Genomic DNA, 24155 nt, shown 5'->3' on the forward strand with positions numbered 1-24155 from the left:
CTTGCTTCAAAGAAAATGTACAGTGAATGTCCATATGGCATGTAATCACTGACTGTGAATGAAACTGTTGCAGGTTCCAACAATGTAAATAGATCCAGACATGGGAAGTAAAAAGAACAAAAAATTTGCATCTGTACTAGGGCTGTCAAAATGAATGCGTTTACGCAGATTAATCCATCATCATGATTAATCTGATTAAAAATTTTAATGCAATTAACCTATCTGCAGCACAGAATGACTCTGAACGTCTCTGACAATGCACTTCGGGCAGTTTGTCCAAGTAGAGTTAGGGTCGCACATGCTCAAATGGGCAGTTGATCCAGTAGTGACAGGCAACAGAATCAACCCATAAAGACAGAAGAGAGTAAACAACATGTTGGTCCTCTGGATGGAAATATGAGTACAAAAAGACAGAACAGCCGACCGACATACTCTGCAGGAAGGAGTTTTCTTTTCACCAAAGCACTTCTGGCTTAAAATACCACATTAACGTGAAGCATACTTTAGTTGGGAATTCTGCTAGCACTTTGGCTAACGCGGTGTCCAGCTTGTGACAAAAACACTAAGTGCATTTATATTCCCTTCGTTCTTGAGTTGGTGTCCTCATGCAAAATGATTAAACATTTTAATCGTTTGACAGCACTAATCTGTACTTTACTTGAGTATTTATTTTTGACAACTTTTTCCTTTCACTCCTAAACTTAACACAAAGATCTGTACTTTCTACATCCAAGAAGAGAATACTTTTTTTTTTTTTGGTACAAAGCAAATTTACATATCAAGAATGGGAAAATATTACAGAAGAGCAATACAGAAATACATTAGAAGACGTGGTGGAATGGTGAAACAGAACTATTGCAAATATCTGAAACAAAATAAACAAAAAGATTAAGACATTTGAAGTGTAATGAAAATAGAGATACAGAAAGAAAAAAAACAAAAAAACAAATAATAACTAGAAAAGCACTCGGAGAGCGCAGACCTCAGGCAGATCAGTGTCACCTCCATCACCACCAAAATTTAATCATTTGTTCCTTGTGCCAGTATCAACATTTCCTGAAATTTTCCTCCAAATCCATCCATAACTTTTTGAGTTATCTTACACACGGATGGACAGACAGACAGACAGACAGACAAACCAACGCCGGCCAAAACATAACCTCTTTGGTAGAGGTAATAAAATAAATAAATCTGATTTGACAATAGAGCACTAAGGACCAAGGCAAGATACAATTAAAACAGCAAGGACTTAGATAAACTATAATTAAGTTTTCTGGCTTTTTTGGACAAATTTACAATATACTGTAGAAATCTGTAATACTTGATAAAATCACACATAGAGGAGGATACTCTAAATAGACAAACTGCTGCAAAGGAACTATATAGGAGGCTGAGCTCAGACTAATGTACATTATTCATGTTAATATCGTGGGTCTGCTGATGTGACATGTTCTCACCTCAATGCTGTCTGGGGTTCCTGGATCCAAAAACAGAGAGCCCCTGGAGTCCTCTCTCCTCACATGGCCGTTCTGTAGCAAACCTGTAGCAAACAGAGGATGCAAACTATTTATGTCTACCGGATGCGCTAGTGCTGACACATGAATTAGTATTGTCATCACCATTTCAGTAAAACATAAAACAAAACCGGAAATGCAATGTAAACATTATTTTAATTAGGCCCAAATTTGAACCTGACAAATCTTAAAATCATTAATTCCTCAAAAACAGTAAATGGAAATTAACCCATAAAGACCCAAATATCCACTAGTGGTCAAAAGGATCTACTGATCTAAAATGTTTAATACCTGCTGATCCACCAATCCTATTAATACATGTGAATGCAGTTTATCATCTTTTCATGGTCATCAGATATGGCTAATTTGGCTCTATAGCAAACGTGGAAACACTGTCATCTTTTATAACATTGATTCACCAGTAAAACCCATGGAGGTGGATCAAAAACAGTGGATGGACACACTTGGGTTATGTTCAGTTAATGATAAATTTGATTGAAAAAGTCATTTTTTCTTCAAGTTCTCTCTGTTTTTGGTATGATAACCCTCAAATGTAATTTCAGCATGATGATTAAAGTATATGATCAGAAAATTAAATATAGGATAATACCTGATTTTCACTGAAAAAAAAAAGAAAAATAGTGAAGACAATATTGTGATAAATCCCTTAAGAAAGGTTAAACAGAAAGAAAAATTAATTTGATAACTGCCAAATAAGTAGCACTGGGTTTTTATGGGTTAATAACCCATCCACACACACAAGACAGTCTACAGGAACAAATGTAAGACATGAAGTACAAATAGTATACTGGTAACACACATAGTATCTATATATGTTATGTATGGATGGATGGATGCATGCATGGATGGATGATAGATAGACGGACAGATGGATACTTTAAAAACCATGTTCTATCATACAGTAACACAGTGGTTCTGCCCAATTATGTTTGTTGCACAAATTTACATGCTGTGTTTTATTTAATACCCTTTTTGCTTTGTGAAGTTCTAACACCATGCGTAAAGTAGATTTTAGGGTTGACAATCATCCCTGTGTTACCCTAATACGTACATGCAAATATCATACATGAGGAGGCAGAACCCACATTACACAAACTCCTGCAGGTTAAAGTGAACTAACCAAATAGTTTTAATAATGCTGACTAGAGTCTAAAGAATTACTAGCAACAGAAATTTAAGTTAGTCTTACTTCAGATATGTTACATTAAGTTAAATTAACTGAATACAATTGATACTCTCAGTTTTAATTAACCAAGTTAATTTGACAATTAATACTTAAGTATCTTAACTTGAATCAAATCATTTTTCATGTTTTCATCAAAGAATTATAGTTAAACTATCTCATCACATTCTACAGTGAATTTTATCCATATATTTCTTTCAGCATCAGAAAATAACAAAGGGAAGTGCTTAATGTATGTGGTGCTGAATCCCAAGAGGAAATAAACAGTGAGTGACACACGTCTGGCACACAGCTGCACCTTTCAGAGAGAGTGGTTCTAATGGACCATGTTGTGTATAAAATAAACATTGCTATCTAGCTGGGGCCCCTGAGGTGATGATAATGGATATCTGTAAACAGGAAGCGGTCAGATGCCATATGTACTGCACAGTGTCTGCATTTTGTAGCTCACCATGGTCTCTATCGACTGCAGTGCTGATTCTCCTGCTGTCTGTGGAACCGGTTGATATCAGGTCATCTCTGGAGCCCTAGAAAACCACATGATGGAGAAAAGGGGAAGTGGGCTGGTTTAAATATGCAAACTTTGTAAGTATGTTCAGTTTTAGGGTTTAGTTAAGCATACTGAAGGCTAACAGCGACATGACTCAACAAATGTTTCCTTGTTAATAAGTTGTTGTAGCTATTTAAGATGGACAAATAAGCAATCAAACATCTATATGTTAAATAAAAACTACATTTAGCTCATATTATGATGGCACTGAGAGTGAGAATGTTGTATTTTGAGAAATTCCTGTTGCTTCAACTCCTCTCATTTCATATGTCCTTCACAAAGATGTAAAAAAGGATGTTCAAACTGAGAAAGGAGAAGAGGGGTTAGTCTTGCCGGGGATCTGAGTTCCCCTAGATTCCTTTATTAGCCTTTCACAGAGTACAACAAGATTAGGTAAGAATCCTGATGGTACACTCGCAAGCAACAGCAATTAAAAACAGGAAAGGGTAACTTCAAGGTAAACTAAAAGCTAAATATACTTTAAAAATCAAATAAAATCTTCCAGTCTATGGGTTTGATTATACCTACACCTGTGTACTTCTATGCTTTAAGATCCATCTGTACTCAGGGCAAAAGGACTGTACTGGGTTGCAAAAGGACTTACATTAAGGCCGAGTCCAGGGCTGGAGGTATATGGCTGGGCAGAGAGCTGCTTTAAGTTCTGGTAGAGCAGCTCAAACAGTGGCAGGTAGAGCAAACAGATCCTGGCCTGCTGGTTCTAGAACATAACAGGATTGTTTAAGATTTTTATTAAAACGTAACAGATGACAAGCAGAAACAGATGTCAACAATGCTGTGACATGATGCGTGTCACTTTAAGGAGGCAGACAATAATGTAACACACCCTAATCTAACATTACTGTAACAACAGAGGACAGATGAAAATGATACATACTGGTTTTCTGCCCTAAACACGCGACTCAAAAGCCATCTGTCCGCAGACGTTATCAGTGGCGCCTGCATTCGAAATGCATTACTGGCTAATTTGCATAACAGACGCTGATATCTAGCTGTGGGTAAAAGCAAACGTTAAATTAAGGAGGGTGACATCTGTCAAATTTGTATCTAGTGCCACATTAAAGAGTAAAGGTGCAGCATTTAGGATTTATTGGCATCTACAGATGAAGCTGTAGAGAATGACAAACTGAGTAAGGAGAATCTACAGAGGCCACAAAACAATAAAAAGGACATGGAAAGGCAACATTCCAGGCGACGGTAGAAACATGGCTGTAAAATGTATAATACTCTCTGGAGAAGAGGACTGTCTCCCTCAGTTATTTTCAATTCTTTAATGAAAACACTGATCAGCTATAACATTCTGACTACTGACTGGTGAAGTGGTAAGAATGTTGATTATTTCATTACAAAGGTACCTTTCAGAGGGTGGAATATATTCGTAGTGAACATTTAGTCTTTGAAACTGATGCTTTGGAGGCTGCAAAATGGTCAACCCCAGTGTTTCTCAACCTTGGGGTTGCGACCCCACGTGGGGTTGCCTGGAATTCAAACGGGGTCGTCTGATATTTCTAGTAATTGATTAAAAAAAAAAAACAATTGCTGCTAAAAAATACAATCACAATCCATAAAAGACATGACAAAGTCTGAAGCTGAAACTGAAGCACTGTGGTACTGTTTATCTTTCAAATGTTTATTGTGGTCGGTTTAAGATGCTGCAGCTCTTTCATAATTCATAGTTTGAGTTATTGTTTGTTCAGTATTAATTTGTAGCCTTGTAAATCCAAGCTGGGCTGACTGTACATATCCTGACCAAGGAAAATCAAATTCTCACTTTGTGCAGTAATCTACACCTGGCTTTTCTACCTCCGTCCATAATAGTATATATTATATAGACTAAATGTCATGTAAAATTAACGTTTATTTGCAACATAGCATAGCAAACTGTTACATGATGAAAAACAAATTAATTTTAGCAAAAAAATGTCAAAGTTTTGAATGTCTGGGGTCGCCAGAAATTTGTGATGTCAAAATGGGGTCACAAGCCAAAAAAGGTTGGGAACTACTGGTCTACCCATTTCTCTGACCCAGCTGTCACCATCATCAATCTGGCTGTTGTCAAGACTGCTCACATCCTTAAGGATGCACAGTTTGCTGCATTCAACACATCAACTTCAAGGTCTAAAACACTCACTTACTTTCTGATCTCTACTGAATCTATTGACATATCATGTTCATATATACATATATAAATATTATAATCAGTTTCAGCAAATACATGCCTCTAAAATCTGCAAAATACACATTTAACTTTTAATGTGGAAACACTGAAGTTGTAGTTGAAGAGCATGTTCATGCTCCTATTCATGCTATTCAGTCAGTGAAGATATTGTTTGCGTGTGTTATATCTACACTGCTACACTTTCTATTTCCTAGGAAATGCATCCGAAGCACAGACACAACAGGCAGAATTATGTAAATATTATTCTCATATGGTAAGCCACACATGGCATGTGCAAAAAAGTTTCTTGCACATTCAGACAAGTTTTGTACTGGGTAAAAATATAAAGTGAACAACTTGGAATTGATATGGGCAGTCTGTGCCATAGCACGCATTTCTTCCTGTACACATTTTCAGTTAATGTGGTCTAAATGGAACCACGTCTGATAATAAATTAGACCTCAGACATACTCATTGTCTCATACTACAGAACTTTCAGAAAGTCGGGAAACAAGATAAAACTGTGTAAACTGCTGCATTAAGATTAAAACAATTATTAGACCTGGAATGTGTTGAAAACAAATGAATTAAGATGTTCTAATAATAGATTAAATGTCTTGTTGATCTTTGACCAAATTTCCATGGAGTTTCTTTTTATATTTCTGACTCGTCTGCCATAGTTACTCAATGTCCACATACCACTATCATTTGTTTTTCTGTGTGTTTTTCTTATTTCAGCTTGTCTCTTTTCTTTCCCATCATCCAGGGGAGTCCCACCATCCCTCACCTTGAATGCTGTGTAGCGATCATCCAAGGCGTGCTTTATAAGAAGATTTTTGAGAACGCTCACGGCCAGCTGTCTGACCTCAGGCCCTTGCTGCAACGCCTCAGCCACTTCTCTCAGCAACAGACCAACAAGGAAATGGTTGCGGCAATATTCCTCCGTCAGACTGAACTCCAGGCTTTGTTCTATGGTTGGGCCAGAAAGGAATTGACAATGCATTAGCGTAACTTAAACTGATGCTGACATCACTATGGGTATTGGGACAAGGCTAGACTAAAGGTACTGACCAGAAAATTGCTAATACTAAATTTGATAACAGATCTTATGAAAGCTGTAATTTCATCATCTAGTAGCATGAAATTCTTAGACAAGATCTTTAAAACGAAAAAAATATAAATCACCAATGTACATTTTGATGAATTTTGCTCCCACAAACACAAGCAACCTATGGTAAAGTTATTAAATGATAGTTGGATGATCATACAGGTTGCAAAAACTCAGCAACATCACATGACATAACAGTCAGACAATTACACTGTCACTTCAAAGGAAACAAAAGGGACTTTTCAATAAATAATTCATCAACAGGATCAGATACGTGCTCATGACAATGTTGCCAATGAGAAGTTTGTTTCACAAGAAACAATGACGCAAGATTTTGTTGTAAGGCTGTGTTAATATAAAGACATTCAATGCAGCTTTGAATTGAGAAACCATGTGCAATTATCCTATCTAATATCAGAGACAGACAGGCAGACCCACAGCAAAAAAAGAGATAGGAGTAAGAGAGGCAGTGACGACAGACAAACATATCGCAAGAGAGAAAACCAGCATTATGAAAGATGTTTCTGTCTGGTGCATCACTCAATTATGCATTAAGAGGGCCAGTTGATTCCAACAAAGCCAAGCTCCTCTCCCCTACAGCATACAGATGTACAGTATCACCCAGCAGACTAATGATGGCATTAGACTAGAAGTTGCAGTGGGCTGAGTGTGAGTCAGAGTGATCGGGTATCCAATGAGAAACGGTGCTGACAGGAAAGCGGGTTAGTGCAGGACAGTGCAAGTAGGTCATATGCAGGTGTTTGCACACGGCAGCAAACACGGTGGCGTTGATGCACAGTATGGTGCGGTGAGCGTCACCTACCTACAGGGCCAAAAAGCTCCGTCGCATACGGAATAAAATCTGACCACAAGCAAAACACAAAAAACAGAAGGGAAGGCGGGAGTAAAAATAAAGAAATTGGGAGTAAAACTTTAAAACAATCCATGCGGCATTTCCAGAGCATATTGTTGTTTGCTTCTCACATTTTGGCTGTGTAATATAAGTAATGTCAACAAGTGCTGGATAAACATGTGCCAGTCCAGGTTAGATATAGGCTTGATTGGCCTGGTGCTTATTTACAGTCCTGAGTATGGTTATGGATGTGAAAAACAACAGGTTAATCGAGGGGATCACTATGGTGGATGCAGGTGAGAAAGGGGTTGAGGTCATGTGAAAGCTAGTCAGTGGTTACTTGTGTGGTAGGAAGCATAATGCATTTAATGGAAAGCAGAATGTGGCATTTGAATATTACGTGACACTCACCTTGTACCCTCTGCAGCTTGGTGCGCCCAAAAGCCATGGGCAAGTTAAGAGGAATGAAGTGTTCATGGTTACACACAGTCATCAGGAAATCAAACTTCATTTCCGTCAGTACCTGAAGCAAAACACATACATCAGGGTCACACATGGGCAACTTTATGACAACTGTTTCTTGCTTAAGTACATTTATTTAGTAGCAGGTAATGGGTTTGTCTGTTGGGTGGCTGTGCTGGTTTAATTTGCTAGTCAAATGTAGTGCCAACACAAGCAGAGATAGCATGAGAGGTACCTGATACACTCAGATTAAATGCATTACACAACATAAACTTGAGGAATCGCAGCAAGCCGTGCCTAAGTAATTGTTTGTCAGTTAAAATATGCATGTTTTTACTGTATATTATGTGCCCACATGAAGTGTTTCAGTAATTCCCATGTATTTTAGCAAAATTACAATGTGTAGCTTTTGTCCTGAGTATTAATGTGCACTTGTTGAGTCACTGCATATACCTTGGGATCCTTGAGACTGAAATGACACATATAGTGATTGACCAGACCAAAGCCAAAACCCCGGTTCATGAAGGTCAAGCACCGCTGAGATGACAAAGGAGAGGAGAGAAATTAGGATACATGCTGTTAAATAAACAAAACCCAAAGACTGTTTTGCCTAGTTTATACCAGTGTAGAGCAAATAAATTGATTCTCAGTATTGTATGATTTGACTTAATTAAACAGGTATTAGTTAAATGGAGCTGCTTTTATATTAAGTATCTAAAATCAGACCTTGATGAAATTGGCCAGGCTTATGTTGATACAACGAGCCTCCTCTGGGATCTCCATGTGGCGGATAGTGATGTGGGGCATGATGGACAACACCAAAGACTGGAGTGCCTGGTGGAAACTGTCAGGGAAACGCTGGGCCCGCGGCATCTGAAGATACGTTTCAGATAAATGTATGATGACAAATACAAAAAACTGAGTGGCATTAAAGTCAAAGTGTGGTAGAAATTTGCTTGAGATACATGGCAGTAATAGCCATTTTGACCTTTGTTTAGTAATACAACAAATTAACCCTTTCATGTACGAATTATGAGAACCTTAATCAAGATTTTTTTTCCTGAGTGTTTTTATTCCTCTTTAGGCATGAAAAAACAATGTGATTGATTTTTTTTTTTTTTTTTATGAACCTATTTCTCATGGAGTTACAAAAATGTCTACTCAGCTGGACACCATGCGTTTCATTTCTGAAGCAAAGAAACATGCATTTACTGTCATACTGTGTGAAAACTCTGAAATAAATGTTTTTTTAATGTTGCTAATCTGATGTTTTCTCACATTTTAACATACTATAATAGTAGTTATTACTCACTCAAATAATATGCAAAAAACAACAAAACGCAACAACTTAAAAAAACAAACAAACTGTTAATTACAGTCTAATGACAACTAACAATTGATTTACTCTGAAATATGTTTCTGCGGATCAGGTTTATCAAGAACAGGAAAGTTACAGTAACGGTATGAATTGCAGTGTATTATCGGATGGTGCGTAAGTATCCACTGTGTTGGTTGATATGCAAGTAAAACAACAAAATCCATGAATATACAAGAGAACAGCTGTAGAATAACTGTCCACTGTAGTGACCACTGTGCATGAAAGGGTTAAATCTGCACACTCTTTATATGGTGCTAGATAATAAAACCAACCTTTATCCGGTTGCCCTCTTGCAGGTACTGAGCCATTGATTTGGCCATAGTTTCAAAGAAGAACCATGAATACTAGAGCAGAGAGAAAAAAGGAGGATGAGGATAACACTGTCAATGGTATTTTCCACAAGGTAACAAAAAAGGAAGGAAAATAAAAGAACAAAATTTGCAGACAGAATGTGTCATGTACGAGGTACAAGGAAGTGGAAAATACAGTAACTGCTTTCAGTTTTTTTTAGGTCAAGTTCTGAACCTGTTAACCTATAAAAGTCACAATAAACTTCAATTATTCAACTGCCTATGTGCATGCTTTATGGGCTACACAGTCATCCAATAGCTGAGTATGCTACCTGCTGGTCATTATCAGTACTACTACTTGATCGATTTGTCTGTCTACATAGAGTAGATAAAAAGGCCAAGTACACACTTTGAGTAGTTTATTGCTGGTGTTGAAATCAGCAGTTTGCTTCAGGATGGCGGTGACTGCAGTAGCCAACACCTCATGGGTGGTCGCTGAGTTTCCTGATGCAGGATGGTTGGTAACGAACACATACTGAGTACAAAAATACAAACAGAAGATTCAAATTAAACAGAAAGTGACAAATTAATCGCATGTCTCATCAAATAATTTGTGCCGGTTTAATACCTTAACAAAAGAGCGCAGGTAGTGTTCCAGCCCCTCCTCGTGACATCTGGAGACTATATGTATGATCACACTACGAGTGGAGGACAGGAGAGATACTCTATAAGCATTTCATCAGTAATAAAACACATCATTTCACACAAGTGACCAACTGACCGCAGCGAGTTAACAGCAATATCATGGGCTTCTTTGGTGGCTGCTGTGAGCACCTCAAACAGCTGCATCAGTATAGTAGGCAGGAAGTTCACGATGATATGTGTCTCCATAGCGTGCAGGCACTGAGAGAGGACAGAGGGAGCAAAATATAAATAAAGAAAGTGCAATACGGATCAACACAGCTGTGACATATTTTTATCTTCAACAGTAAGATGGAAAATATGATTGTACAGTCACGAAAAAAAATTATTGCTTTCTTCAGTTGCTTGGTCATTTTAATGTCTTGTACCATTAAAGGCACATATAATGATAACAACAAAAATAGCTCATAAGAGTTTAATTTCAGAGCTGATATCTAGCCATTTTCCATGTTTGCTTGATAATAACCAAAATCGCTTATGTTCTTACATCAATATCTATGGCATTGTACTGACAAACACAGTGCTTTTAGGCATTCCATGTTTTCTTTTGTCTGTTTTAGTCACATGATACACACAGGAGTTAATACTTGATTGTCTTTGATGACTTTTGATGGTTTAATAATTTTTTCTGAGACTGTACATCTTAAAATGAGTCAAGTAAAATAACATGATGTCAGCTTAGGATAGTTAGGAATCCCAGAGGGAAATGTAAAAAAAAAAAAAAGGGTACTAAAATGGAACCTTGAGGCTTGCCACATGTGATGAATGTAAAACAAAGTGAATTCAGCTTTACTAAAATTTTATAGACTGTTGCATCCCAAATGGTCATGGATTGTTCTAAACTTCTAAACATAGTTCAGATCCACGATTCACAAACCCTTATAGAACAGCAGGAAAAAAACTAATGTAATTACGTAAACCAGCCTTATTCAACTTGACTCAAGCCAGCTGATAGTGTCAGAAATTTGTTTTGGACAAAAGTGCTACACATTGCCACGCTCACATTTGGACACATATAGTAAACAAAACACAGTCACAAGATTTTGGAGTCAGCATAATCACAGTTATGTAATACACCTAATCTATGCACCTTCCTCTCTAAGGTAAAATAAATAGAATAAATACAATTAATTAATACAACAAATTAAGTTAAAAAGATGTAATTCCATTCCTTAACAACATTCCTTCATTTCCAGTGCAAAGGATAAAAAAAAATTGATAGTTTTAAGATCAAAATGCATGATAGAAGCAATAAGAATAAAAATAAAATCAAGAGTAGAGAAACAGAATAGTGTATCTGTAGCTTTAGATCAATATTAACCATTCCCATAGTCAATGCTGTCTTGATAGATCAGTCCAGTGCTTAAAATTTAGGTGGCTCTAATTACTCTTATCAGAATACAATATGCATAATTATATTTTCACTAAAGTATAAAAGCCAAAAATAAGAAACACTGTGTTTTCATTAGCTTAGAAAGAGCTGTCATACCTCATGTCATGAATGTTGCACTGTCATGGTTCTATAGCAGCTAAAACCGATGACCCCTTCTTCTGCTGTTTCATTTTAACATGGTTAGGATTGCTATCAACTACTATCTCAAGAGGGAATTTTGCTTTTTAGCAGCTACGATAGGAAATGTTAAACTGAGGGCAAAGAAGTACAATCCACAACCTCACTATTTAAGATTACATACCGGACATTTAACTGAAACTTCTGCTGATTAAAGGTGAAATCAGCTCCTTTAAATGACAGAACTGCTTTGGGTTTCGGCACAAAAGAGTCTCAAATTTATAAAACAAATGGCACATGCCCCCAGTTGCAGCAATAACAGATGGCTCCAAATTCTAAACCCTTTGTTGTCATTGTTTTATCAACATTAAAAATGCAACAGTAACAACAAACCCTTACACTGTGGAAATACTGTAGACCAGCGCATTAGAAATAGGCGAAATATTCAACACAAACTACTGGTCTGAACACATCATTTAAGTTTAAAACAGCACCTCCGAGAACTTTATACAATCTAAAATCCTAAATGTCTTTGAGAACTGCAGGCTTTACAGTCGATGAAGGCTGATAGTGCAATTCTAAACCTCTCAGCTCTGATATGAAACCACAGCCACAACCATTACAAGATCCTGAGTTGTTTTTTAGAGTGTGTTACTGTTAATCATATATATATCTGTAAGCTGATCTCTGGTTTCAAACCGCTGTGTGTGCCATCTCACCTTCAGGTATTTGATAAGTTCTGCTGGGTTGCCCTCTGATGTTGTCCTCATCAGCTGGCAGTGCTGGAAAAACTTGTGTAGATGCAGGTCCTTCATAGGAAATAATGCAACGTTAATGTCATTCACGCTATTTATACAAACAAGCAAGAAGTATGTAGAAGTAGAATGTGTTGTACCTGAGCATATATTGTTGATGCTACATGAGTCCTCACTTTGAACAGTGTTTTTGCATTTTCCACCCATTTGATATCTGGTTGGGACTGAAATCAGACAAACAGGATTTTATAACATGATCTGGATTCACATCAATAACAGCAGAGAGACTTTAAAAGAACTGCATATTAGCGTCTAAGAAGGTTTAGAAGACCTGTTTCTTGGTTTAACCCATAAAGTCCCACATTATTTTTGTGTCAGTTCCCAAATGAAATTTTGTCATATCTAACCTTTCTTCAGTGATTTATTACCATTTATTCTATTATCCTCTGTATTTTGCATTTTATCAGTATAAATCAGGTATTGTACTGTTTTCAATTCACTGATTGTGTAAATGTTCATAAAAGCTCCGATTACAGTTGAGGGTTATTATATAAAAAAAGAGAAAACTGCAGAAAAGCTGACTTTTTCAGTTCAGTCTCTCATTAACTGAACATAAACCCAGTGTCTCCATCCACTGTCATTTATCAAACTCAATGGGTTTTACTGGTAAATTAATGTCGTAGAAGATGACAGTGTTTCCATGGTAACTACAGAGCCTCTGAATGTCCAAATGGGTCTTATCTGATGACCATGAAAAGATCACAAACTGCATTTTCACCAGTTATTTACATGGACTGATAGGAGTAGTGGATCAATAGGTATTATACAGTTTAGATCAGTAGATGCTTCTGGTTAATAGTGAATGTTTGGGTCTTCATGGGTCAACTGTAATTCCTAAACAGCATCTACTAATCTAAAATGTGTAATACTTTTAGAACCACTATTTGTATCCATTCATTGAAATAATTCAGGTAAATAAAATATTGTTTCTCAGATTTTCATGGTCATTACATATGACCCATTTGGGCGTTCAGAGGCTCTGTAGAGAACGTGGAAACAGTCATCTTCTACAACAGTTGCTCTTAAAGTTTTTACAGTGGAATATCCCCTGGAATATATTTTTAGCTCAGTACCCCACACTGTCACTTCAGCATTTTTGATTGAAAAAAATTAGGAAAAATGTATTCCTGTGCCAAAGGTGTCTTTTAATTTTTAAAACTTTGTAAACAAACAACTTTAATATACTAAAAATAACAAATCTTTATAAGCAAATGTTATGTGCAAAATATAAACTGAAAAGTGCCCTCTTTCATTGATAAGAAAAATAAATTAAATTGTCATAAATGAATAAATGAACCTTTCATCAACAAAAATATTTACTTTATTACTCAAATAAACTCACCTTGAATAATATAAAATGAAAATATTCTAAAAATGTTACCAAAGCTTAAACAAGATGACAGACGATAATAGTATGAGAAATAAAAATATTGAAATGAAATATGGTGAGGAGCATCAATTTTATTATATGAATGTATTTATTGTGTTTTATAATTCAATATTAATTATCATTATTTATTTTGCATTTGGTACATGATGAGTTATTTAATGTATTTTTCCAAAAAATTTTAAGTACTCCCTGGGCTTCTTCCAAGTACCCTTGAGGGTACATGTACCCCCATTTGAGAAACACTGTTCTACAACATGAAATCCCCAATAAAACCCATGTAGTTTGACAAATGAGAATTTTTTAAGATCCTTGTTTTTGCTGAATAAGTCACTTTACCTCATTTTTTTCTGTTTTGATATAATAAGCTTTGAATTTACTCTGAGCTTTTATTAACATCTACATGATCATGAATTAAATTGAGGAAAATTCACCGAGATTTTCACTTAAAATGCAAAATGTGGAACATAATATTATAATAAATGGTGATAAATCACGTAGAAAAGGTTAAATGGAGAGAAAAATTCATTTTGGGAACTAGGACAAAAATTCTAGGTTCTACGCGTTTGGAGGTTGAGAGTATACAAACCTTCCTGGTGTCCTGACAGAGGTATCCAGGAGGAAGGGTGGCAGCGACAGGCAGATGGACATCTACAGACTGCATCCTCCCATCCTTCAGCAACGGCATCCAGGAATAGCCAACTAGAACACAAGAAAGTACAACAATGGTACAGTCTGACTATGGACAGCCTCAACAAACACAAATACACAAAGGTGTGAAAAGTGCAAACAGTATCAGCAACTACTTTGAATCACACTATTTTTTAATAAAAATTATGTTTTGTTTCATTAATTCTAAATGCAGACTTACCCAGTGACTCCACTCCCTCCCTTTTCTTGCTGCTGGCCTTGGTGCTGGACTCGCAGCTAATATGATAAAAGGTGAAGAGGATGTGGTGCTTCTCATGCACGTGAACAGGCAGTTCAATTTTTACCTGCATCAAATGAAATAAATCATTGGCTTAAATTATCAGCATCATGTCACTACTCATGCTGAACAGTTAGGTCATTAAATTCATTAAAGCAGCGTATGACTTTCATCACTAATTATTCTTCAGATTTAATCCATAAGTCCTTCCATGCTAACGCATCTAAATCACTTTTCTCACAGTGAACAACTTCGAAGTGTACTCTATCACAAGCCGTCTGTTTGTTTACATACCAAACCAAAACCAAACCATCACTCAGGCCTTTTTGGAATTCCACACAGTCGCAGCAGCAAGAAGCAATGAAACTGTTTCTGTGTTTGTTGCTGCTGTGGTCATACTACCACCTTGGCGATATCAGTGGACTCTGTACCTCAGCCTGATTCCTTCTGTGTTTCATAAATTGTGTGTGAATTCACATAATTTAGGGAAATAGTTTTAGTTACATGACCACTTTTATTTATTTTACTCTGTCGGTTGCTGTCCTAATAAAACATTTATTCCATTTTATTCCCACCCATGAGTTTAGGGAGGGGAGTTGTGCTGTGTTTGCACATTCTACTGAAACATTTTGAAGAAGAAGAAGAAGAAGAAGAAGAAGAAGAAGAAGAGGAAGAACCTTTATTTTTGTCAGTAGGTTCACACACAAACATGCAACACACCGAAATTTGACTTCTGCCTTTAACCCATCACTAGATCATGCACACGTGCATCACACACTGCCTACTAGGAGCAGTGGGCTTGCCATATCAGGCGTCCGGGGAGCAAATGGGGAGGTTAAGTGCCTTGCTCAAGGGCACATCAGCCAACAACTCTCCACCAGTCCAGGGAATTGAACTGGCGACCTACTGGTCACAAGCCGACTCCCCAACCGACTTTCCAGCCATCTAAGCCACGGCTGAAAACATTTTGTCCACAAGGGGGCGGCATGAGCACAGAAATGCATTTTCCTGTGACTTGCACAAGCTCATTCTGTCTCAGGAAATGACACATACATAACAGCTGAATTCCAAAAATTGTACAAACTGCTGAAGAATGTCATGACTATATATCACAACTCAAGGGTTTATGACAAAACAGTGTGTCATTCAGTTTTTGCTCTCTAGGCTGAGTGACGTGGCACTCTATAATAAACAAAACAAACAGACTAATACTGTTGCTAATTATCACAGTGGTGTGTCTTTGGTGATTGGAAGCTGAAGCATGTGAGGTAAATCTCAGTGAGCATGCCTGTGTGTGTGTGTGTGTGTGTGTGTGTGTGTGTGTGTGTGTGTGTGTGTGTGTGTGTGTACATTCGGGTACACAGGGGGACTCTTAAGATCCTAATCCCTTTGATATCAGGGCCATATGGACCCTCTGCTCTATATATCTCCACTTGTATCCTGACTGTGACTCTTTAATTGAATGTAGTGTATGTGCATTGGGGTATGTGACTGTTTTACCAGACTAGTGTGAGTTCACAGCTCTATGCGGAGACAGATTTATGGGATTATCTCAGTACTGGCTGAGGAATTTAAGCACTGAACACAGAGACTGCCTCTGAAAAAAAAAATAACATAGTAAACAGAGCTCCTTCAGTGTTGCTCTGGTTTAACTGTTTAATTTCATGTCCATATAATGTAGCAACAATAAGCCAATGAGTGTGTATTATTCAAGAGAAACAAATATACATATGCTGATGACTATATTTTTTAACTGAATTATGGAACAGATTGAAGGTGGAACTCAAAGTATGTCCAAACATTAGTCAATATAAAGAGGTTTAAAGAGATGGTTTATACACAGTATAAAACTGGAGAATGTGTTTGAGTTTTACCAGATGGTTACTGTTTTTTTTTGTTTTTTTGTTGATTTGTAGTTATGTTTTCTTTGATTGCTGTTGTTCACTTTGTCTTATTGTTTACTTTGTGTATTCATTTTGTGTTGCCTTTAAGGATATATGAATGTATTTATTTACTTTTGTGTATGTATGTGTATGTGAAGATGATAAGTGAGGTTAACTATTTAGATTTTTCATTTATTATGCTGATAGGAAGCTAAAGGATAGACTGTTGTGTGGAGAAGGGGTGGGATTAAATAAGTTATATACTTCCTCCCACTCCTTTTTGAATGTGCGAATTAAGTCATACTTTGTTTTCATGTATATGTATACGGTTTTTCATGTTTTTCCCTGCAGTCTAAGGCCTAAGTAGGATTACTTCTGTTTTTTTGTTGTTGTATATTCAAAATAAACTGAACTGAACTGAATAATAGACAAATGAGATGAAGAGGATGTCATCTCACCTCATCGTAGAACTCTGGACTCTGATTGTGGTGCAGGACGGCTGCATAGGTGCTGCCGGTGAAGAGCGAATCCCCCGGTTTGCCATAGATGCACTGAAAGGATAACAAGCACATCAGTCATGAACCGCTGTCCCTTTGATGACGGGGCACCACAATGAGTAAGATCTTAGCAATCTGTGGTTATGGGCAATATTTGGAGAAAAGATGGGGTGAGTTTGCAACCTTTCATCTCAAAGTTTGTATCTTTGACACTCAAATTAAACAAGGAATGGAGAAAGTACAATGCAGAACCTAAAATTTTATCAAAACGCATGAGCTCTGTCTTGACGTGAGGGGCCTCATCATAAAAAATTATACACATTTTCAGGCTTTACACAGTGCTGTTTATGTTATTTTAATTACAGCACCATCTTGTGTTGGATGATGTTGGCAGAAAAACAATAAATTCAGAGAAATGAACTTTGACTGCACATGTGATGAGCTAACAGCTAATTTTCTTTTTCAACAACTTGACTTAGTGTAGATTAAAGGCTGGATTGTTTATTGGTGTTTCTGCAGGAATCCTACTTAAAATGTACTTCACATTCTGTGTTATGCATTTGGTAGTGGCTTTTTACAGTTTGCAAATTCCCAAAAATTACTAATTTAAGTGTTTTCTTACACAAGCTGCAGCACGCTTCAACCAGACACTAAAATGAAATGCTTTTTTTTTTTTTAACAACTTTTATTTATTTCTCATTTTTATCAGGATAATACAATCTAATCTCCTTGGGTTGAGGAGCAAGAAAAGACACAAAAGAACAGAAAAAACACAAATGAAAAGAACAGCCTGTGTTTGTGTCAGAATGTGTTTAGGTCCCTAAATAGACATATTTTGACTTATTTAATTGTTTTATTTATTTTTTTTTAATTTTTGGTTTTACCCTGTAAGTCGCTTTGGAAAAAAGCATCTGCCAAATGCATAAATGTAAATGTAAATATTTTCCCCTGAATGTCAGCCATTTTCCCAAGTTTTTTTATAAAGAGTTTTTCTTTCAACTTCAGTTTATATGTAAGATGTTCTATGACAAGTATATCATCTATGATTGAAAGACATTGTTTGTAAGACAGAGCATCAGTCTCAAGCCAGTTCTTTGTTATGGAATTCTTCCTAGCCTCCAGGAGGATCTTGACAAGATACCTGTCTCCTTTATGCACCATTTCTTTCAACTGTCGAAGGTAAAGAACAAGACAAGAGTTTGGGATTGCATATCCCAACACAAAATGAAACGCATTTTCAAGATCTGTCAAATATTTATGATGTCTCAAGGTCTGGTTTTGAGACTTCCTAGGGCATTTAACCCCTGTTTATGAACGCTATGATATTCTATGGCTAGATACAAGGCTGCTATATAAAAAAAACAGCACAATTATATTAAGATCTGTGGGAAAAAATAAGTGTAAAGTGGTCAGGCATGGCCAGATCAGGATATTTCTAACGAGGGGTGACAAAAAAAGGGAAGAAGAAGAAGATTTTGACCTGTTCTGAATCCCGGGTTGACTCTAATTAGGATGCTAACAACTGTAGTCATCTCTAATGAACAATAATGAGCAGCTCTGGCCAAAAGCAGGACAGAGTTCTGGAGCCATATGACTGAAATTGAGACTGATAGGAGCAAAAATCAGAAAAACAGCTGGTGCCTCTGCAGGAGGATGAGACGACAGAGGCTCAAAGAGAGGACATGGTTCAAATTCTCAGCTAAGGCTTGGAAAAAGCAGGGGATGGGGGCGGAGAAACGGGGGAGATTACACAGATTTCAACAAAGATTCGCTGTTGCAGATCACAAGGTACGGTAAGACGGAAGGTGATGCAGGGTGGTGTATGATTTGAGTACCACCATAGAAAGAAAACTCATTCATTCTTCTGAGCAGCAGTAAACGGAGGTCTGATGGGAATCCCGATTACCTAACTCACAATGGGGGCCAAACCATTGCTGGAGGAACTGACTGGGATCTTATCAGTCAGAGAGACTGTTCTGTTCATGCATGTACTTCAGCTTTAGTGTCAACAGGTAGAGCTACACTACAAACAAAAAGTTAAGGATATTTCTTTTTTTTTTGGTCTTTTTTTTGTCATTTTTGCCATTTGTAAATAAAACTATGTCTGGTCATTAAAAAAATGTGTTTCAATTAAATTCACACACAAAAAAGTAAGACGTGCTGTGCAAGAATCCCAAATGAAAAAAAACAGCCCCAAAATTTAAAATATCCTTAACTTTTTGTTTGTAGTGTACTACTTGCTTCAGGTTCCTACACTTTTTTCAGGTTAGCTCTTTAATAAACCAAAACTGAGCTGATGAATGATGAGGTTTGACTGGTGAGCAAGCAGTAAATTAAAATAAAGACAGCAGTTTAGGCAGATGAGTAATTAGTGTATGTTCAGACACTGGGAAATTTCACGTTCCTGTTCCCAAAAGTTTGGAAAGAATTTCCCCTCGGTGCAAAATTTAAAACCCAGAACCTCCCGAAGCTTCCTCCTTAGCTCTGATAAACTCTCCTGAGAGGTGGGCTTCTGCCTCCTGCTCTTCGCTTGTAAACAGCTTTCTGCCTGGCTGTACATCAAGCGTCATTTGAGATTATCTTATAATACTCATGAATGCATGCCTATCTCTGTCTGGACCATCTTAATCAAGAGCATCAAGTGTAAATATTTTGGCGGGCAAAGTTAAAGAATTTCTCTCTTCCTCCTTCCTCTCCTCTGGAAAAGTGAAAAGAAAAACAATCCACCAGGCTTTGATGACTGTTTCCACCCACAAATATTTAACATGTGTGGCCAGAGAGAAAGAGAGAGGAGAGGAGGGAGAGAAAGAGTGACCATTCATTATCTCCTCCTGCCAGCTATAATAACCAGCTTCTGAAAGCGTTTCCTTTCTCCTTTTCTGGCCCCTCAACTGCACTTTGTGAAAAGCAATAAATAGGGAAGTTCATCATGTTTGAATGTGCTGCTGTGGACATATTTCTCTGAGGACATCTTTAAGGTATGAACTAGGAGCATCATCATTTTTCTCAGAAATGTGCATCAGTTCCTGCTCCATTCCCCTACTATCGGTCCTTTTTGACTTATGCCAGCCTCAGTTTACATCTTTAACTCTGTTTTAACCCATAAAGACCCACTGCTACTTTTGTGGCAGTTCCCAAATAATTTTTTCTCTCTATTTAATCCTTCTTAAATGATTCATCACCATTTATCATAATATTATCCTCTCTGTTTAGCAATTTCTCAGTAAAAATTGTGTATTTTCCTATATTTACTTCAGTGATGATGTACTTTAATCTTCATGTTGAGATTACATTTGATGGTTATCATACCAAAAACAGAAACAACTTGAGAAAAAGTGACTTTTTCAGTAAAATATATCATTAACTGAACATAATCCAAGTGTCTCCATCCACTGTCATTGATCCAACTCCATGGATTTTACTACTGAATCAATGTTATAGAAGGTGACGGTGTTTCCACGTTCACTATAGAGCCTCTGAACATCTAAATGGGTCATATCTGATGATCATGAGAAGATGACAAACTCCATTTTACACCAATTATTTACATGTATTGATAGGATTAGTGGATCAACAGGTATTAAATAGTTTATATCAGATGGTTTTGGTCATTGGTGGATGTTCAGGTCTTTATGGGTTAATCATCTTTTGCCTTTTTATGTTTGGAAGTTAGAGGTGGGTCCTCAGTTTTAATCCTCAGATAATAGAAAACACTGACATATCTTTTACTTTTTTCCAGTTGTAATCACATTTGTTTAATAAGTCATTTGACTGAAGCATGGGCTCATGGTTCTTTGGTGTGATTTGATAAAATCTAAATAAATAAAGCTGTGGTATCATTGAATTAGATAATCAAATTACCTTCAAATACAATGTTTCTGCAGCACTCAAAGTATACAGTGCTTATTTTTGTTGTTTTGTGAGCATGATTCATTTAAAACAAATGCTGTATGATATGAATGATTATGTTCCTCCTCTATAGTTCCTCTCTGAGCTCCTTCACACTTACACACCGACTCGCTCTCTGAGATCAGTTGATCAGCTGCTCTCAGTGGTGCCGAGAACAAAGTGTGAGCTCTGAGGAGATCAGACCTTTGCTGTTGCTGGTCCCAGATTGTGGAACGATCTGCCTTTGCATATCAGGCAGGCCTCCTCATTGCCTGTTTTAAGTCTCTTCTTAAAACCCACCTGTTCTCTTTGGCTTTTTGACACACTTGCAATGTTGACATTTTGCTTAAGTTGTTATATTTGATCTTGTTTTATTTATTTGATTTTATTGTTTCTTAATGTTTGATTAATTTTATTCACTGTGCTTTCAGGCTTCTGTACAGCACTTTGGTCCACTGTGGTTCTTTGTTTTTTTTTATACTTTATTTTTATTTGTTTTATCAACAGACAATATAACACAGAAACTAGGGGTCACTGGTTGAACACAAAATATTTAAATGACAGACAGCAGTAATTATGCAGTGTTTTGTTTATAGTCCAGCCATTTTCTCCAGCATTTTATGAAAATATGTTCCTTGAGCTGTTGGTAATAAGTCAATCTTTCCATAGAGTAGATTTCCTCTATGATAGCTATAGCCGCTGATCCTCACGGGATGCATCAGTTTTGAGCCAGTTCCTTGTAATGGCCTTTTTGGAGGCCACTGTGGTTATCTTTAAAGTGCTTTATAAATAAAATTGGATTAGATGTTGCATGGTTTATAGTTTGTTGATGTAACTTCAAGTCAAACACAAAGACAACACAGACTGATACAAAGTGCTCCTACATCACATACAATTGATATAATTCTGTTACTAACAACTATATACAATATAACTCACCTTCAGAGGGATTGTCCCTTCTTCATCTGAGTCTCGGAACTGGATACAGACTGCAATGTTTCTAGCCTGGCATGGAGAAAACACTGCATCAGTAAATCAGTGCACACAGCCAAGAAAATAATCAGAGAGAGTGAGTTTGTCCAATCAGTCAAATGTGTGTCATTCTCTCTTACACACTCACACACATACTCTTGCTGGCGGGTTTTCATATTCATCAGTCAGAGTCACACACCTTAGTGAAGGTCTTCTGGTTGTCGTATTTAAGCTGAAGGGGGTAGATGTAGAGTTGGTTCTTGTATGTGGTGAAGGGGTAGTTGTACTTGGCCTCCTCTGGCAAAAACTCTTCGATTTCCACCGAAACCCGTTCACAGGCGTCCTCGAAGGGCTTGACAGGAATGTAAGAGGACGTGACTGTATCTGTTGGACAGAGAACGTAACTAATGAAGACATCCATTTGTACTGAGTTTTAATTTTTCACCACGTAGTCAAATTACTGAATATATATAAATATTACCATTAAAAAATTCCCACTTTTAATCTTAACCCATAAAGGCCCAAACCTCCACCAATGACCAAAACCTTCGACTGATATAAACTGTTTAGTACCTGTTGATCCACGAATCCTATCAATACATGTAAACAACTGGTGTAAAATGCAGTTTGTCATCTTTTCAAGGTCATCAGATATGACCCATTTTGACGTTCAGAAGCTCCATAGTGAACATGGAAACAAAGTCATATTCTACAACATTGATTCACCAGTAAAACCCATGGAGTTTGATAAATTATAGTGGATGGAGACACTTGCTTTTATATTCAGTTAATGATAGGTTTGACTGAAAAAGTCACTTTTTCTTCAGTTTTCTCTGTTTCTGATATAATAACCCTCGACTTTAATCTGTGCTTTTATGAACATCTACGTGATTAGTGAATTAAATATAGGGAAACGCATGATTTACACTGACAAAACGCAAAATAAGGAGGATAATATTACAATCATTGGTGATGAATTACTTAAGAAAGGTTAAAATATAGAGAAAAATTTATGTGAGAACTGTTACAGAAATAGCACTGGGTCTTTATGGGTAAAGAAAGAACATGATATTAAAGGGTCCTTTAATTGCATCTTGAAGTGAAGTTGCATGTTGCAGGCTAATGAATAAACTGCTCACTGATTCACCAGTAAAACCCATGAAATTGGATCAATGACAGTGGATGGAGACACTTAGCATATGTTCAGTTAATGATAGGTTTGACTGAAAAAGTCACTTTTTCTTCAGTTTTCTCTGTTTCTGATATAATAACACTCAACTTTAATGTACGCTTTTTATGAACATGTACATGATCAGTGAATTAGATATGGAAAAATACATGATCTTAACTGAAACAATGCAAAACACAGAGAACAGTACTATAATAAATGATGATAAATGACTTATGAAAGGTTAAATACAGAGAAAAAATCATTTGGGAACTGCCACAAAAGTAACACTGGGTCTTTATGGGTTAATATAAGCATTTTGTGTAGCTGCTGGGATTGATGCAGTCTACTACTCACTGTCCTCCTTCCAGATCACAGTAAAATTCAATTACACTTAAAATGTTTTCTCTTTTCACTCCCTATCAGTACATTTCCTTTGAGACTTCATTTGTCACTAGCCTGCCTTTGTTCAAGGCAAGCCTCCAAAACACAGCATACATTTATTACTTTGTCGTATACATTGTGGAAGAACGCCACCTTTGGCCTTTGCATTTATTCTACTGTTTGATCCTGGTGTGTTTGATGTATTGCATTTGAGATGAGTTGAACAGGGGCTGAATGTAAACATGGTGAAGCCCTTTATGCACAATACATAATACAGTAGAGTATGACTCAAAAACTACACATTGAAATAATAATAATAATAATAATAATATAAACATTCTGAATTTAACTACAGCATGCTGACAATGTTAAGTACAGCTGGCATTTAATGTAAATATTATATCTCATCTCAGTCTAAAGTACTGTATTTATATATGAAAGGTCTTTGGTACAGTATATATACTGAGCTGTGTTTTACTTTTAAGG

General features: G+C 36.8%; 1 protein-coding gene across 3 annotated transcripts in view; it reads right to left on the bottom strand.

The window, feature by feature from the left end:
• The window catches only part of dock11 (dedicator of cytokinesis 11), a 91853-nt gene that overhangs the window by 34994 nt on the left and 32704 nt on the right, over nucleotides 1-24155 (bottom strand). For 2 of the 3 annotated variants that reach the window (XM_030161632.1, XM_030161634.1), the window contains exons 17-35: nucleotides 22317-22501; nucleotides 22085-22150; nucleotides 17219-17311; nucleotides 14821-14944; nucleotides 14539-14651; nucleotides 12643-12726; nucleotides 12467-12556; nucleotides 10317-10438; nucleotides 10164-10233; nucleotides 9945-10070; nucleotides 9518-9589; nucleotides 8594-8740; nucleotides 8321-8404; nucleotides 7817-7928; nucleotides 7376-7414; nucleotides 6232-6413; nucleotides 3873-3986; nucleotides 3170-3245; nucleotides 1458-1540 (exon numbers count right to left, since the gene is read on the bottom strand). In XM_030161632.1, coding sequence (XP_030017492.1) covers nucleotides 1458-1540; nucleotides 3170-3245; nucleotides 3873-3986; nucleotides 6232-6413; nucleotides 7376-7414; nucleotides 7817-7928; nucleotides 8321-8404; nucleotides 8594-8740; nucleotides 9518-9589; nucleotides 9945-10070; nucleotides 10164-10233; nucleotides 10317-10438; nucleotides 12467-12556; nucleotides 12643-12726; nucleotides 14539-14651; nucleotides 14821-14944; nucleotides 17219-17311; nucleotides 22085-22150; nucleotides 22317-22501 — 1982 coding nt within the window. The remainder of the gene's footprint in view (nucleotides 1-1457; nucleotides 1541-3169; nucleotides 3246-3872; nucleotides 3987-6231; nucleotides 6414-7375; nucleotides 7415-7816; nucleotides 7929-8320; nucleotides 8405-8593; nucleotides 8741-9517; nucleotides 9590-9944; nucleotides 10071-10163; nucleotides 10234-10316; nucleotides 10439-12466; nucleotides 12557-12642; nucleotides 12727-14538; nucleotides 14652-14820; nucleotides 14945-17218; nucleotides 17312-22084; nucleotides 22151-22316; nucleotides 22502-24155) is intronic. The other variant, XM_030161633.1, reaches the window with a different exon arrangement.

The sequence above is a fragment of the Sphaeramia orbicularis genome, chromosome 18 (assembly GCF_902148855.1).
Source record: "Sphaeramia orbicularis chromosome 18, fSphaOr1.1, whole genome shotgun sequence".
NCBI lineage: Eukaryota > Metazoa > Chordata > Actinopteri > Kurtiformes > Apogonidae > Sphaeramia > Sphaeramia orbicularis.